We start from the raw sequence: 14613 nt of genomic DNA, 5'->3' as shown, positions 1-14613 counted from the left end.
TTGTTTAGCAGATGAAGAAACTGAGGCCAACAGGGTTAAGTTGCTGAGGGTCACATAGCTTGTAAGTGTCTGAGCCCAGATTTGAAATTGGGAAGAGGAGTCTTCCTGACTCCAAGTCTGGCATGCTCTTCATTGTGCCATCTAATTATCCTTTGCAGAAGAAAGGAAGTGTCAAAGATATCTAAAGAAATACTTTTACTATAAACTTTCTTCTGTGGTTTTTCTACCCTAATTTAATATGAGTGATAGATATTCTACATCACATTATTTTGAAGGCTACTCAAACATGTTGATCAGATTGTTTTGGGAAAGAGTCACAGGATATTAGAGCTAGAAGGGACCTTACAATGAATATAAGCTGAGTTTCTATGAACAATGATAAATTATCTCACTCCCTGGACAGACAGAATGCTCTCTATGAAATAGAATGGTAAGGTGCTAAATTGTGACACACAGATGGCAAGTCCAAGAGGCTTAGTGATTATTGTAGGTTTAAGGTGGCAGAGAGGTCTTCATGGAGTTAATCCAGATTAATCATTCTGAGTGTCCAATATGATAGACAAACAGATGATGAAAATATCTTCTTGATTTAGTGATACTGTAAGGGGTAAATTTAGGGTTGAGACTGAAGTATAAATTTAGTTGGTCACCAGGGATTTAATTTCTAAATCCCAATAAAAATACTCAAGTCAGAATGGAATTTTATGGTAGTTTAATTAATATAGAGGGAAGTAATTAAGAAGAAGAGAGAAGGAAAAGGGTATAAGATTTCTCTAGCCTAGTCTGAGCCAAGGGAAGTTCAGAGACCTTCCAGCCACGAGGCCTCCTCTGACATGAGGGACCTCCTAGGAGGATGGCATTTTAGGAAAGGTAAAGGAAAAAAAAGAATCAGCCTAAACTCTCAGAGAGCTCTAGGAATACACCTCACCTGACCCACGCCAAGACTCCAAGAAGCTAAAATACTGCCACGAGCCAAAGCACTAGTTGAACCCTACATCTACAAGAGAGAGAAAGAGACCCCAAGCTCAATGCCTCTGCCGCCAAAAAGAGCCTGGCAAGAGGAAGTGACGCGAATATATAGACTTTTTTTTACATCACTTCCTGCATCACACATGTACTGATGGTAGCTTAAGCTTGACTTAGGACAGCCCAGGGGGTCTGTCAGTTGTTTCTTCTTTGTCACTTGCTAGCACATGTCTGTCATAGGTCATCCTCCTCAACACTTAATCCTTAAGTAGGGGTGTAGACATTCCTGGTTGCTAGACTAAGCAGGGTGGAGTAAATCTAAAACTCACAATACAAACCAGTTTAAAACAATCTGAAGAATCCTTGTTTAGATCATGTTAACAAGACTATGCTATGATTTCTGGACAACATAGTACAGAAATTTTTTTTCAAAAGAAAGAAATATTTGTTCCCAGTGTCTTAGGTGCAAAAATTTGCTTTAAGTTCTTCCTGTGGGATTAAAAGATTCTGGAATGATACTGTACAATGATCAACTATGAAAGACTTAGCTACTCTCTGCAATACAATGACTCCAGACATGAGGGACTTATGACAAAGAATGTTCCCCACCTCCAGAGAAAGCTCTGTGTGAGTCAGATGCAGATCAAAGCATGCTATTTTCCACATTAGCTTATTTGTGGTTTTATTTAGGGGTTTAGGTTCTATATAAGTATTTTTTTACAACAGTGACCAATATGGAAGTATGTTTTGTATGATAACATGTGTATAACCTAGATCAAATTGCTTACCATCTGCAGGAAAGGGTGGGAAGGGAGGAAGGGAAGCATTTTAGATCTTATAATTTTGGAAAATGTATGTTGAAAATTGTTATTGTATGTTATTGGGAAAATAAAATATCATTGGATAAAGGGGGGGAAATCTTTGGAATAGGGTCTGTTATAAAAGTAAGATTCAGATCTTTTCCAATTCCCATGCTGTTGCTCTTGAAATTATTTTGTATGCCTTGTATATACTTTGTATTTACTTACACATGCCTATGTACTATTCCACAGGTGTGTGTAAACTCAGAGGGCAGAGACTATTTCAGCTTGTATCCACAGTGCATTATATGAAATAAGTATTTAATAAATGTGTTTTGAATTTAAAATGAATTGAATTTGACTTGCCTTTTCTGTTTTTAGGCCCTTGACTTTTGTGGGATCACAAACCAAACGAGTCCTATTAACTCCCCTCATGTTTTCATCTCGGCCTTTCCGGGTCTCAAATCATGACAGAAGCAGCCGGCGTGGGGTGACAGCCAATACACTGAAGGAACTCATTAACAAGGTACTGTTCCAAAAGGCTCATTTAACTAGTCCTTGTTATTCAGTTGTTTAAGTCATGAACCCTTTGGAGGTTTTCTAGGCAAAAATATTGGAGTGTTTTGTCATTTTTTTCCTCCAGCTCTTTTTACAGATGAGAAAACTGAGGTCAACAGGGTTAAGTAACTTGCCCAGGGTCACACAGCTAGTAAGCATTTGAGGTCAGATTTGAACTCAGGTCTTCCCAACTCCAGACCTGGTGTCTATCCGCTGAACCACTTACCTGGTGGCTAGTCAAAGTTGGTCTTAAGATACATAATACAAGAGTCAATTAAGTGCCACAGTGGATAGAGAGGGTTCAAATGTGACCTCAGATACTTCCTAGCTATGTGAGCCTGGGCAAGTCACTTAACCATATTTGCCTAGTCCTTGCCTTTTTGTTTTAGAATTGTCATTAAGACAGAAAGTAAAGGCTTTAAAAAAAGATCCATAATATACCTTGGTGTCAAATGTCAGAGCCTACATGATGAGATTTTTGTATTTCTTTAATGATTTGTCAAGCTCTGAAAAAGGACTTCCTTTTTTGTTTTTACCTCTGGATATAGGGTATACATAACATATTTCAGAGAATAAATAAGAATAAAGCTAGTTATGAATTAATGGTAATTTTCAGACTGGCCAGCCTAAAATTTAATAGTCAAACTCAGTCAAAGGTGATATTGTTAGTACTTTCTTTTATCTGTAGATACAGAAAGGTTGGTTTCAAGCCTTAAAGTCAACAATAGTGTAGCAATAGAAAGCATTTTGTAAACCTTAAAGTACTAAACATATTATTTTGACTGTTAATAATAATAATAATATGGGGAAGAAAGCAAAGGAAAAAGATAGAGAATATTGTACTTAAAGGACTTTCACGGGGATGAGGAAGAGAGAGACAATGACCCTCTTTATTTATTCTTGAACTGGTCCCCTTTTTGACATGCTGTGAAAGAGTTTCTCATGTCACCATATATGTGAAAGCTACTGGAGCAAGAAAATTGGCAGTTTAGGTCATGCCACATACTCGTATTTTAATAAATGATGAACAGAAAGACCATAATTTGCCAACATGTTGGTAGTTCTGTGAACTATAGAAAGCAAACTTGTAATTTAGTGGATTGCTGCAGGCAGCAATCATTTATAATTTAGTGGATTTCTTTGAAATCTGTTTTCAAAAAACAGTCTTACTAACATGTTTAAGAAACTTTTTTAAAAGTTGACATAGGGTATGTATAACATATTAAATGAGGATAGAAGAATTGCAGAAAAAGGAGAGAATTGCTTGCGTCTAGTAAAGATTTCTTTAGATAGTCTTGATACTTCCAATTTTCTGCAAAGGAATCTAGATCAATGACTCTCAAAGTTCTTCCCCAATTTAAACCCCAGGGGAGTGAGAAAAGGGTCAGATAGCTATCTCTTTCTCTGGAATCCACAAAATTATGAAAAGGAGAACCATTTGAGAACTTATAGCTGTTATTTTGTTTCAAGATGACAGACTGGAGAACACATGGACATTTATTTTTGCATGACAAAACACAGTAACATTTATTTTGATACTTTTTGGTAATGGTCAGAAATAGCAAGGCAAGTGGAAAGAGTTCTGACCTTGGAATCAGGAGATCTGGGTTTGAATTCTACATTTCAGTTCTTTAGAACTGTGACCATGGGTAAATCACTTAAGTCATAGGAGACTGGAGGTATTTTCTGCCTCACAAAGTTGTGTGAGGAAAACACTTTTTAAACCTGAGAGGCTAAGGTCTTTTGATCAGATTTGAAGGTCTTTCTAAGTGGATTTCCTTCATATTATTACTGGTATAGGTTTGCTATAACAAAACCAGCCATTGTCCTGATTAACTCATTTTCCACTGTATACATTCATACAAATATTTCTACATTTCTCTGAAATAATCAGATAGAAGCAGCTTAATGGTACAAGGAATGGAGTACTGGGCTTGGAGTAAGGAAAATTTAAGTTCATATCTAGCCTCAGACACTTACTAGCTGGGTAACCCTGGGCAAGTCACTTAACTATAAAATGGGGATAATAATATCTTGGGTTTGTATGAGGATCAAACAAGACCACCTACACTTTTAACAAATGCTTGTTTTGCTCCTTCCTTGCATTATATTTTTCTTTCTTATGACACAATAATATTTTATTAATTCCTATACCAAAATTTGTTTGGCTCTTCTCCAATTGATGAACATTTATTTTTTTCCAATTCTTTGCTACTACAGAAAATGTTGCTCAAAATATACTCTCATACATGTGGGCCCTTTTCCCTTTGATTTTTATCTCCTTGGGAAATAATTTAAAAGGGAAAAAATCTCATAATGTGTTAAATATTATAGGTGGTTATCTGTTCTTGCCATTATCCAAAACTTACCATTTCAATGATCTTTGGAAATGAATAGAAAGAAGACAATGCTGGTGGCTAGAATTGAACCAGCCCATATTATTACAAAGCCAATGATCCTGGTTTTTGTTCTCTTACAAATCTAGACCCTGGATGCCCTAGCAATTACTACAGGCCTGGTTACTTTGGTGTTGGAAGAAGATGGCACAGTCGTAGATACGGAAGAATTCTTTCAGACCCTAGGAGATAATACACATTTTATGATCTTGGAAAAAGGGCAGAAGTGGACACTGGTAAGCAAAACTCTCATCAAATTTATCTCTCACTGCAGGCATGGGGAACCCCTAATGCCAGAGCTTGTATTTACCTGATATGTACACTCAAGAAATCTGAGGGCTTTATCCATATTCTCAATATAACTGGTATCCTCTGGAATTGAAATGGTAAGAATGGAGTCAAAGAGATTGAGGGACTCATTTGAATCAGTAAATAGTTATATTCTAGGCAGTGACAGTATGCCATGCACTCAAAGATGTGATCTGGTGCTGAATGATATTTCTGTCCTCAAGGAGATTAATGGGAGAAAACTAGGCAATTTCATGACCAACATTTATTCAGTAGACATTTACTAAGTTTCTGCAGGGAAGTGTGCAGTAAGGGGAGATGAAAGAGGAGTCGGGGAGAGAACTGAAGTTCAAAGATGGCTTAGTCCCTGTCCTCATGGAACTTGGAATCTAGTAGGGGAACAGAACAGATAGCAATGGCCAGGGATGGCATTTGAATTGGTCTTTAAAGATTGGTAAAAATTCAATGGGAAAGAAGGAGGGAAAGAATATTTTAGGCATATAGAGTATTAAATTTTAAAACTCATCTATTTATCTTTTGAAATATTCCATTCAGCATCTGGTGCATAGTTGGCACTTCAATGGAAAAGCTGGGTCGATTATGTTATTTGGTCAGAGAAACCACAGAGGTCATCAGAGAGATTCTTGGAGGTAGTGGGTGACAGAGCTTGTAGCAGGAGGTTGTTCTATTCATCTGGGACTGATTTCTGGAAAAGAAATTTTTGTGGAAACATAGGTAGTAGTCAAAGAAGAGAGAGGATGGAGGGGAGAAAAAAGGGAAGAAAATTTATGTTGATGGAAGAGACAAAGGGCTATCAGGAGTGCCATAATCAGTCTAAAGCAAAGCCTATGGAAAATTTAGTTTGGGAGAGTTCACTAAAAGCCAATGAAACACTAAGTTGAATTACAGAAGCATTTCCCCCTAGGCTTCTAGTACTGCTTAAAATAAAAACTTACCAATTCTACAGTTAAGGATACCTTTTCTATTTTCTTTAAGAGAAGAATTGTAAGCACCAATATGGAACTAGAAGTAAGGAGACTTCAGGTCTAGCCTTGGCCCTACCTCTTAGTAGGGATGTGACCTTAAACAAGTCATTTAATCTCTTAAACTTCCTTTTTTTCATAAGTCCCACATCCCTAACAGGCATATGGGAATGTAGGGATTGTCCCCAAACAAAGCAAAATAGCTCTTGGTTTTATTTTATCATTTTAATAATTTTTTATTATCTCTAAATATTGTTCTCAGTTATTATCTTGATTTCTTGCCCTGATCCTTTTGAAATATTTTTTTAAAGTTCATACTCAACTCATTAAGTTTTTCTTTTTCTTTCATACTGATAAAGGCATTCTCTCAACTTGCTTTAAGACTCAATCATAGGGGGCAGCAAGGTGGCTCAGTAGATAGAAAGCCTGACCTGGAGTCAAGAGGTCTTGATTCAAATCTGACCTCAGACACTTCTTATCTGTGGGACCCTGGGCAAGTCACTTAACCCCCGTTGCCTAGCCCTTACTGTTCTTCTCCCTTGGAACAGACACTTAGTATTGATTCTAAGAGAGAAAATAAGTGTTTTTAAAAAAAGAATTAATCATAGGATAGTGATCAGAACTGGGCTTGTGATTTCATTGGTAGAGTGAACTCTCAAGTAAGGAAGCACTCTACCAATCTATGCTGGCACCTTCTCTGTAAGTTACAGTCTTAGAGAGATGCCAAGAGTGCTGAGAAATGAAGTGATTTGAGCAGGATCACAAAGGTAAGTTGTTAAACTTACAACTTTCCAGCACTCCAACTCTAGCGCTTATCCACTTCGGCATCTCTCCTTTCTCCACAGTTAAATGCATATATGTGGGCATACTTACATATATGTATGGGAAAACTTGGTTAGCCATGTATAAGGATAAATCTTTTTTGTTGGTCAGTTGTTATCATTAGGTTAAAACAAATAGAGGGATCCCAGGTGGTCTGATCCCTTGTTTTCTATCTGCAAATAAGATCTCCTGCCAAGAATTTCTGACTATAACCTACTTATCCTCACCTCCAGGAAGTTTGACGTGGTGAATAGGGTACTGCACTTGGAGTCAGGAGTTGTTATTGTATGTCATTTCAGCCATCTCCAATTCTTCATGATCCCATTTGGGGTTTTCTTGGCAAAGACACTGGAGTGATTTGCCATTTTCTTCTCTAGATCATTTGACAGATGAAGAAATGAAGGCAAACAGATGAGGAAACTGAGGCAAACTTTACCCAGGATCACACAGCTAGTCAGTGTCTGAGGCTAGATTTGAACGCAGAAAGATTTGTCTTTCTAACTCCAAACTCAGCATCCTATCCACTGTACCACCTAACTCACCAGGGAAACAGGAGATCTAGATTCAAATCCAACTTCAGAGAGATTTTTACTAGCTGTGTGATCACAATGAAGTCACTTAACCATTCAAAGCAATAGTTTTCTCATCTGGAAAGTGGAGCTAAAACACTATAATATAATAAATTATTTCATAGGGGTGTTGTGAGGAAATTGCTTTTGCAAGCCATAGATTCCAAGAGTGGAAGAATATTGAGAAATGACCATGGTGATATGATGATATCATATCATATATGAAAAAAAAAAGGCACAAATAATTTCTAAACCCTTATAAGGATATATAAACGAGTGATCAGAAACCAGCCATTTGTAATATGCAAGATGGCCACTGAGTGGCATCCTCTACTAAGCAATTGAGAATAACTTCTTTGGCAGTTTGTTGGAATTGTTGAAGGAAAGATGTGGTTTCGAAGATGACTTTCTACATTCTCTATCCCTCCCGGGATGAATAAGAAATCCACAAGCTCCAGGGTTCCTAGGACACAGTGAGTCAATTATCTGGACTTAAGTGCAATTAAATAAGTTGCTTCCTAGATTCAATTACGGCAGTTTCCCTTTCAAAGCAGACATAATGAAAACTTACATGGACCCTGATGGTTTAGGGTTTGGTAGATAGCTCTGGAATGATTATAACTTGGATCTCTTCTTGTGGATGTTAGGACACTGCCAAAGATACACCAAGATCTAGTTGGCAGCCCTTCGTTAGGGAGTCATTAAACTACAGTTCACATCAACTGCAATATGGCTATTTGAGAAGGAATGGATCCTGACCAAAGTTTCTTGCAGATTGATCATCTTTAATCTGTTACATGGAGACTTTGTTTATTTATCATTATTATTTTAGATTTTTAGAAATTTTTATTTAATTAATTTCAAATATTTTTTCCATGGTTACAGGATTCATGTTCTTTCCCTCCTCTCCCCCCAGCCCCTCCCATAGCCAATGCCCAATTCCACTGGGTTTTACATGTGTCATTGATCAAGACCTAATTCCATATTATTGATATTTGCACTAGGGCGATTGTTTAAGAGTCTATATCCTCAGTCATATCCCCATCAGCCCATGTGATCAAGCAGTTGTTTTCCTTCTGTGTTTCTGCTCCCACAGTTCTTTCTCTGGATGTGGACAGTGTTCTTTCTCTTAAGTCCCTCAGAACTGTTCTGGATCATTGCATTGCTGCTAGTAGAGAAGTCCATTACATTCGATTGTGCCATAGTGTATCAGTCTCTGTGTATAATGTTCTCCTGGTTCTACTCCTCTCACTCTGCATCAATTCCTGGAGGTCGTTCCAGTTCACATGGAATTCCTCCAGTTCATTATCCCTTTGCTCAGAGACGTTAGAAAGAACTCTGTGGGGGCAATTAGGTAGACCCTTGCTAGTAGTGTGACCCTAGACAAGTCACTTAACTTTATTTGTCTCACCCTTGCCTTTTTGTCTTAGAATGCTTACTAAGATAGAAAGTAAAGGAAGAAAGAAAGAAAGCCTCTGCATTTGAGATGGGAAAAATAATAAGAAAAACAGGATAGGATGAAACAAAAAGTGGGTAAAATTTTTAATAATGGAATTAAAAGATTTTGGTCTGAAAATCTTACTAATGTGGAGTTCTGAATATTCTATAACACTATTATGTTCCTCAAATGCTAATTCTCTGCCTCATACAGAGAAATTTTAAAACAAAATGCTTAGTTTGGGGGGTGGAAACAATATTGCATTTAAAAACAAAGATGCTGGGTTCAAATCCCAGCTCTGTCATTTACTATCAGCAAGACTTCTCTGGGTTGCCAGTTCAAAGGATTTAGACTTGATGAATGGCCAGGCCCCTCCCTTCTAGCTTTAAATTGACAGTCCACTTACTCCTCATTCCATCTCAGACATAAACAATATGACACGGAAACAAAATGGACTCTCTCTCAACTGAAAATAAATGGTGAGGGCAGCTAGGTGACTCAGAGAATATAGTGCCAAACCTGGAATTAGGAAGACCTGGGTTCAAATCTGGCCTCGGGCATTTCCTAGTTGTGTGACACTTGACACCTAAACCTATTTACTTAGCCTTTTCCCTCTTTGTCTGAGAGTTGTTACTAAGACTAATGTGAAAGTCATCATGTATGATATTATTCTATGTCCTATGACACCAAAAAGTACATCCGCCCAAGTTGTTACTATCAGACTCAGTTGAAAAAGAAAAAGAGTGGGGACAGTTGGGTATCTCAGTGGATTGAGAGTCAGGCCCAGAGATGGGATGTCCTGGGATCAAATCTGGCCTCAGACTCTTCCCAGCTGTGTGACCCTGGGCAAGTCACTTGACCCCCATTGCCTAGCCCTTACTACTCTTCTGCCTTGGAGCCAATACACAGTATTGATTCTAAAACAGAAGGTAAGGGTTAAAAAAGAAAAGAAAAGAAAAGAAAAGAAAAGAAAAGAAAAGAAAAGAAAAGGAAAGGAAAGGAAAGAAAAGGAAAGGAAAGGAAAGGAAAGGAAAGGAAAGGAAAGAAAAGGAAAGGAAAGGAAAGGAAAGGAAAGGAAAGGAAAGGAAAAGAAAAGAAACTGAATGGAAAAGTGCTGTATTGTCAGGAAATAAAGCTAAAACACCCAAACACTTCACTATTTGGTATCTGTTACAATTCATTAACCCATGAGTACATCTTAATACCTTTTACCTCTTAGATCTAGAGTTCATTGAACATTGAAATCAACCCAACACTACAAACTTATATTCTTTAAGTCTCACTAAAATTCTGGCAGCAGAGAGCAGGGAGTTGGTTCAGCAGGGTATAGAGAGAGCCAGTCCTGGAGATGGGAGGTCCTGGGCTCACATCTGGCTTCAGACATTGCCTCACTGTGAGACCCTGGGCCAGTCACATAGCTCTCATTGCCTAGCCCTAACCACTCTACTATCTTAGAAATGGTACATAATATTGATTCTAAGACAGAAGATAAGGATGTTAAAAAAAAAAGGTCCAGCAGCAGAACTATAATTACAGGGATACAAATGTTGGGCTGAGATACAAATTATTCAAAACTTGGAATCAAATCACTCTTCTTAAATTATAGACTTTGTGTAAATAGCTCACAGGTATCAATATTTTTTCATGGGCTTCAATTAAAGTCTGAAGCTAGCTTAAAACAAAAGTTAAGAAACTAGATGTGTGATTTAGCTAAAAAAAATTCTCATTAACTCTTGTTTCCTCAAAACAGGGTCCTAAGTATGCTACTCAGAAGCAGAAAAAATCTGGAATAGCAAGGGTCACTTTTGATTTGTATAAGACAAATCCCAAAGACTTTCTTGGATGCTTAAACGTGAAAGCCACCATGTATGAGATGTATTCTGTGTCCTATGACATCCGATGTACATCAGCCAAAGCTGTGCTGAGGTAAGCTTTTTTTATATGAGTTTTTATATACGTTTTATGGGCTTAAATCCTTTTAGGCAAGTAGAAGGTATCCATATATTATCCCAGCCGGGTATGATCTTTCCAGTCTCCAGGTCTCAAGCTTCTTGAGAAGCTGTGCTTAGCCCAGTCCCGGGGACGTAGGAGGTGCTGACTGACAAACTGGTCTGATAAATAAATGCTTATTAATTGCCTGGTCTGATAATACTGCATTACAAGTGGTCTTTCCTCTTACAAGAAGCCTGTTCCTTCTCACTGCTAGAGCCTTCCCTCTGTTCCCTGCCTCCAGTTTACCCGATGGATAGCTCGTTTTGAATATGGTTGTTTGCATGTTGTCTCCTCATTCCTTGAAATCTGTCTTTTACCTTTCTTTGTATCCTCAGGACCTAGCAAAGTACCTGGAAAGTGGTAGGGGACTTGTTAAGTAAGAAATAAAGTATATTGACTGACTGTAAGGAACAGAAGCTCTTAGGATAACCTAAGAGTTTGTTTTGATTACCTATTAGCTAGCATTTTGAGACCAAAAGTGCATAATGACTGGCTCTCAACATTATCGACAAAAACCGATAGGGGAAATGAGGTAGCTCAGTGGATTGAGAGCCAGGTCTAGAGATGAGAGGTCCTGGGTTCAAAATCTAGCCTCAGACAATTCTTATCTGGGTGACCCTGGGCAAGTCACTTAACCTCTATTGCCTAGTTCTCACTACATTCTGCCTTAGAACCAGTACAGAGCATTGACTGTACAGAGTAAAGGAAAGTAAGGATTTAAAATGCTGGCAACATAGTAAGTTTTGACAATTGTTTAAATATGGCTTAAGCCTAGGCAAAAAAAAAAAGAGTAAAGTTGGTAAACTGCGTCTTTGTCATTTGCTATAAAAAAAAGAAAATGAATTTTTAAAAACAGCAGAAACAGCAGTGACTTCTGACTTGACTCAATTAGAAGTCCACAGGGAGAGCCCTTCACCCCTCTGAGCTTGGATTTCTTTATCAGGGAGCAGGATTGAGTGTTCTTTGTGGTTCCTGTGATTCCAGATGCTTCTGGATGAAGAGACCTCTGAATATCTCTCCCTTGGGTCTCCATTGGAGTTTCCATAGAACACTGGATGAAATGATTTCCATACAAGGAACACCGTTTATGACCACTGGATTCCTTGTATCATATGAATGCAAGGAGTTGCTAGGAAGGAAGGCAGCAATGGCAGCAGGGGCCCTCGGGAGTTTAATACAAAGATTCAGTAGTGCCTGGATGGATATTCTATTGCTTCCTGTAAATCCCCTTTAGTTTTTAAGGGGGCCTCTGCCTGCTCTCACTGACCAAAGAGAGAGACACAGAAATTACTTGCATTTCTGTGTTTTTCCTTCAACAGATCTTATAGTTACCTTCTCTGAGTACGATAGAACAAATTAGAAGGACGGCTTGAGAAAATAAGGGCCAAATAAATGTTTTAGTTAGTCTTGTGATCAAAAGGTTCAGCCTGGCTTTTGTTGTCATTCTGTTAAAAGTCACCCCTTTTATAGGTAGCTAGTAATAAGGCAGAGGCAGCAAGTTAACTTGAAGGCACCTTGTTGCTGCCTCTATATCTTGCTGCAATTTGATGCCCAGCAAGGGCATCCCTGAAAAACAAATTTATGGGTTTCTTCTGATTAGTTTAAATTAACAGGCAGATCAAATGAACCTCCTGAGAAGCAACAGGCATTCACTGAATAGCAACAGCTAAGAAAGTCATGATGATAGCAACCCAGCTGTCTAGCTCTAGGCAACTGTGGTGAGTCCAAGCAGCGAGGAAAGCTGCACCTGGCAAAGGCAGGAATTTAGTCTGTGGCATCTCCAGACAGGTTCAGAAGAGCATCCACCCACAACTGAACCCACTTAGGAAGTGATACAATTTCTAGCTGTCTCAGCTGTGATCATGGCACAAGTTTAGAGAGGTAGGAAGAATCCCCCCTCCCCTTTTTTAACTCTCTTTTTAGCTTCATACTGAATAGAAATGCAAAAGTGAAAGCTATTATTTCTTTTTTTATTTTATCGTCATGCAAAACACTTCTGTGTTGGTCATTGTTGTAAGAGCAAACTTGTACATAACCCAAACCCCAAAATAAAACCATAAATATGCTGATGAGAAAAATGATTCTGACAGTTCTTTCTTTGGAGGGGGAGAGCACTCCCCATCATAAGTCTTTTCAGACTGTCCAGACCATTGCGTTATTGAGAGTAGCCAAGCTTTCACAGATAAACATCGTACAATATTACTGTGATTGTGTACTGTTCTCTCAGTTCTGCTTATTTCGCTCTGCAGCAGTTCCTGCAAACTTTTCCAAAAGCTGATATTTCTATCTAACAAGTCTTACTCATTTTGAATACTAAAATCAGTGGAAAGTGCTCGACTTGATAACATGACTATTTTTCATCTCTAGACTCTAGGCTCTAACTTCTGAGGATTGTCTTGGAGATGATATATTAACTGATTGCTCTGAATGGGTTAACTTATGCCCTTCTAAGTGTCATAAGTTCCTAATTAATTTTTTCCCTTCCACTGACCATGCTTAACTTCAGTTTAAGCCCACATGAATTATTTTCATCAATAAAGCTCCAAGGTCTCAGTAGTATTCCATAGTTAATAAAAATGAATGACTCAAGGCACTGAATATAACAGGAGATCTTTAGTATTTAGGCTTGGCATTCTACTCAAATCAGGGCTTAGATAAGGGGTGTGTCTCTCTAATTATAACTGAGTTAAGTAAGGGAGTGGTAGGGAATAGACTTCTAATGTTGGAAACTGTTGGCTCCTTTCGCTTGCATTGTTACTTTGGAGATAGTAGACCAAGATCTGGAAGGAGAAAAGTGGGGTTTTTTTTCCTATCCCAATTTAAACTGCATAGTCAAGCAAGGGAAGTGATTTTACCAAGCCTTTGGATCTTTTTTGTTTGTTTTCTTTCTTTCTCAACTTCTTTCTTCTCTTTTCTAGGCAGTTGTTGCGGATTATGTCCTATGCTGCCCAAATCACCGGACAGTTTCTCGTCTATGGCGGGACTTACATGTTGCATGTGCTTAACGACAGTGAAGATTCTATCCCTCCTCCCAAACCAAGCACCAAGGGGTGGCTTCTATAGTGGAGCAATGCCTTGCCTCAAAGGGATTGTAGATGGCTCCTTTAGTTTTTCTTTCCCCAATATTAACTTTTAAATGATTGGTTTCAAGGATGCCAACTTATATTCTTAAATACATCAGTTGTTGAGAGTTGGCCATTGCTGCTCTGTGCTAATAATCCAGGTGAAAGGTAGCATTAGCCAGCTTTTTATTTCCTAGGAAATTCTTTTATATTTAATGAAAGGGGCGATGGACAGAAAGTGAGCTTGGAAGCAAGGGCACACACAAATGGCCTCCAGGGACCTAAACGCGAAGAGGAAAGATACTTTGTGGAACACTAGAAGTTGTATTCAATAAATATACTATTCAATGAATATGTTTTAGTGGTTTACTCACTGTAATAGGCAGGGCCCTCCATTTATCCATATATATGTGTCTCAGAAAACAAATTTTCACCTGCAATCACAAATGTAGAAAAAATACTTTCAAGTCTTCACTCCAATTCACCAATACCATGAAAAAAATAAAGAATTGCCAAACAGTATTGATGTCTAATGAGGTTCTTTAATTGGCAAAAAATGTAGTATTTCTACTTAAATAAAACTGCAGTTATACCTTGCTAGTTTCCTGGCTTTATGTAAAGCTGCACTTTAAACATGCTTAGAGATGGAATTCCTTATGGCTAATGCGATATCTGTTCCTTTCATCATTAACATACTGTCTTCGTTATGTATTTGGGCTTTTCTCAGACCTCATAAAAA

At 38.1% G+C, this 14613-nt stretch overlaps 1 protein-coding gene across 5 annotated transcripts in view; it reads left to right on the top strand.

Moving 5' to 3' along the window:
* The window catches only part of CIDEA (cell death inducing DFFA like effector a), a 28380-nt gene extending 13984 nt beyond the window's left edge, over positions 1–14396 (top strand). For all 5 annotated transcript variants that reach the window (XM_003340649.4, XM_056823627.1, XM_056823625.1 and 2 more), the window contains 4 exons: positions 2148–2292; positions 4810–4956; positions 10571–10746; positions 13731–14396. In XM_003340649.4, coding sequence (XP_003340697.3) covers positions 2148–2292; positions 4810–4956; positions 10571–10746; positions 13731–13875 — 613 coding nt within the window. In that variant the 3' untranslated portion in view covers positions 13876–14396. The remainder of the gene's footprint in view (positions 1–2147; positions 2293–4809; positions 4957–10570; positions 10747–13730) is intronic.
* Positions 14397–14613: the final 217 nt, after the last annotated feature.

The sequence above is a fragment of the Monodelphis domestica genome, chromosome 3, assembly GCF_027887165.1.
Source record: "Monodelphis domestica isolate mMonDom1 chromosome 3, mMonDom1.pri, whole genome shotgun sequence".
NCBI lineage: Eukaryota > Metazoa > Chordata > Mammalia > Didelphimorphia > Didelphidae > Monodelphis > Monodelphis domestica.
Note: the sequence above shows the minus strand (reverse complement) of the source record. Positions and strands in the feature narration are given on the sequence as shown.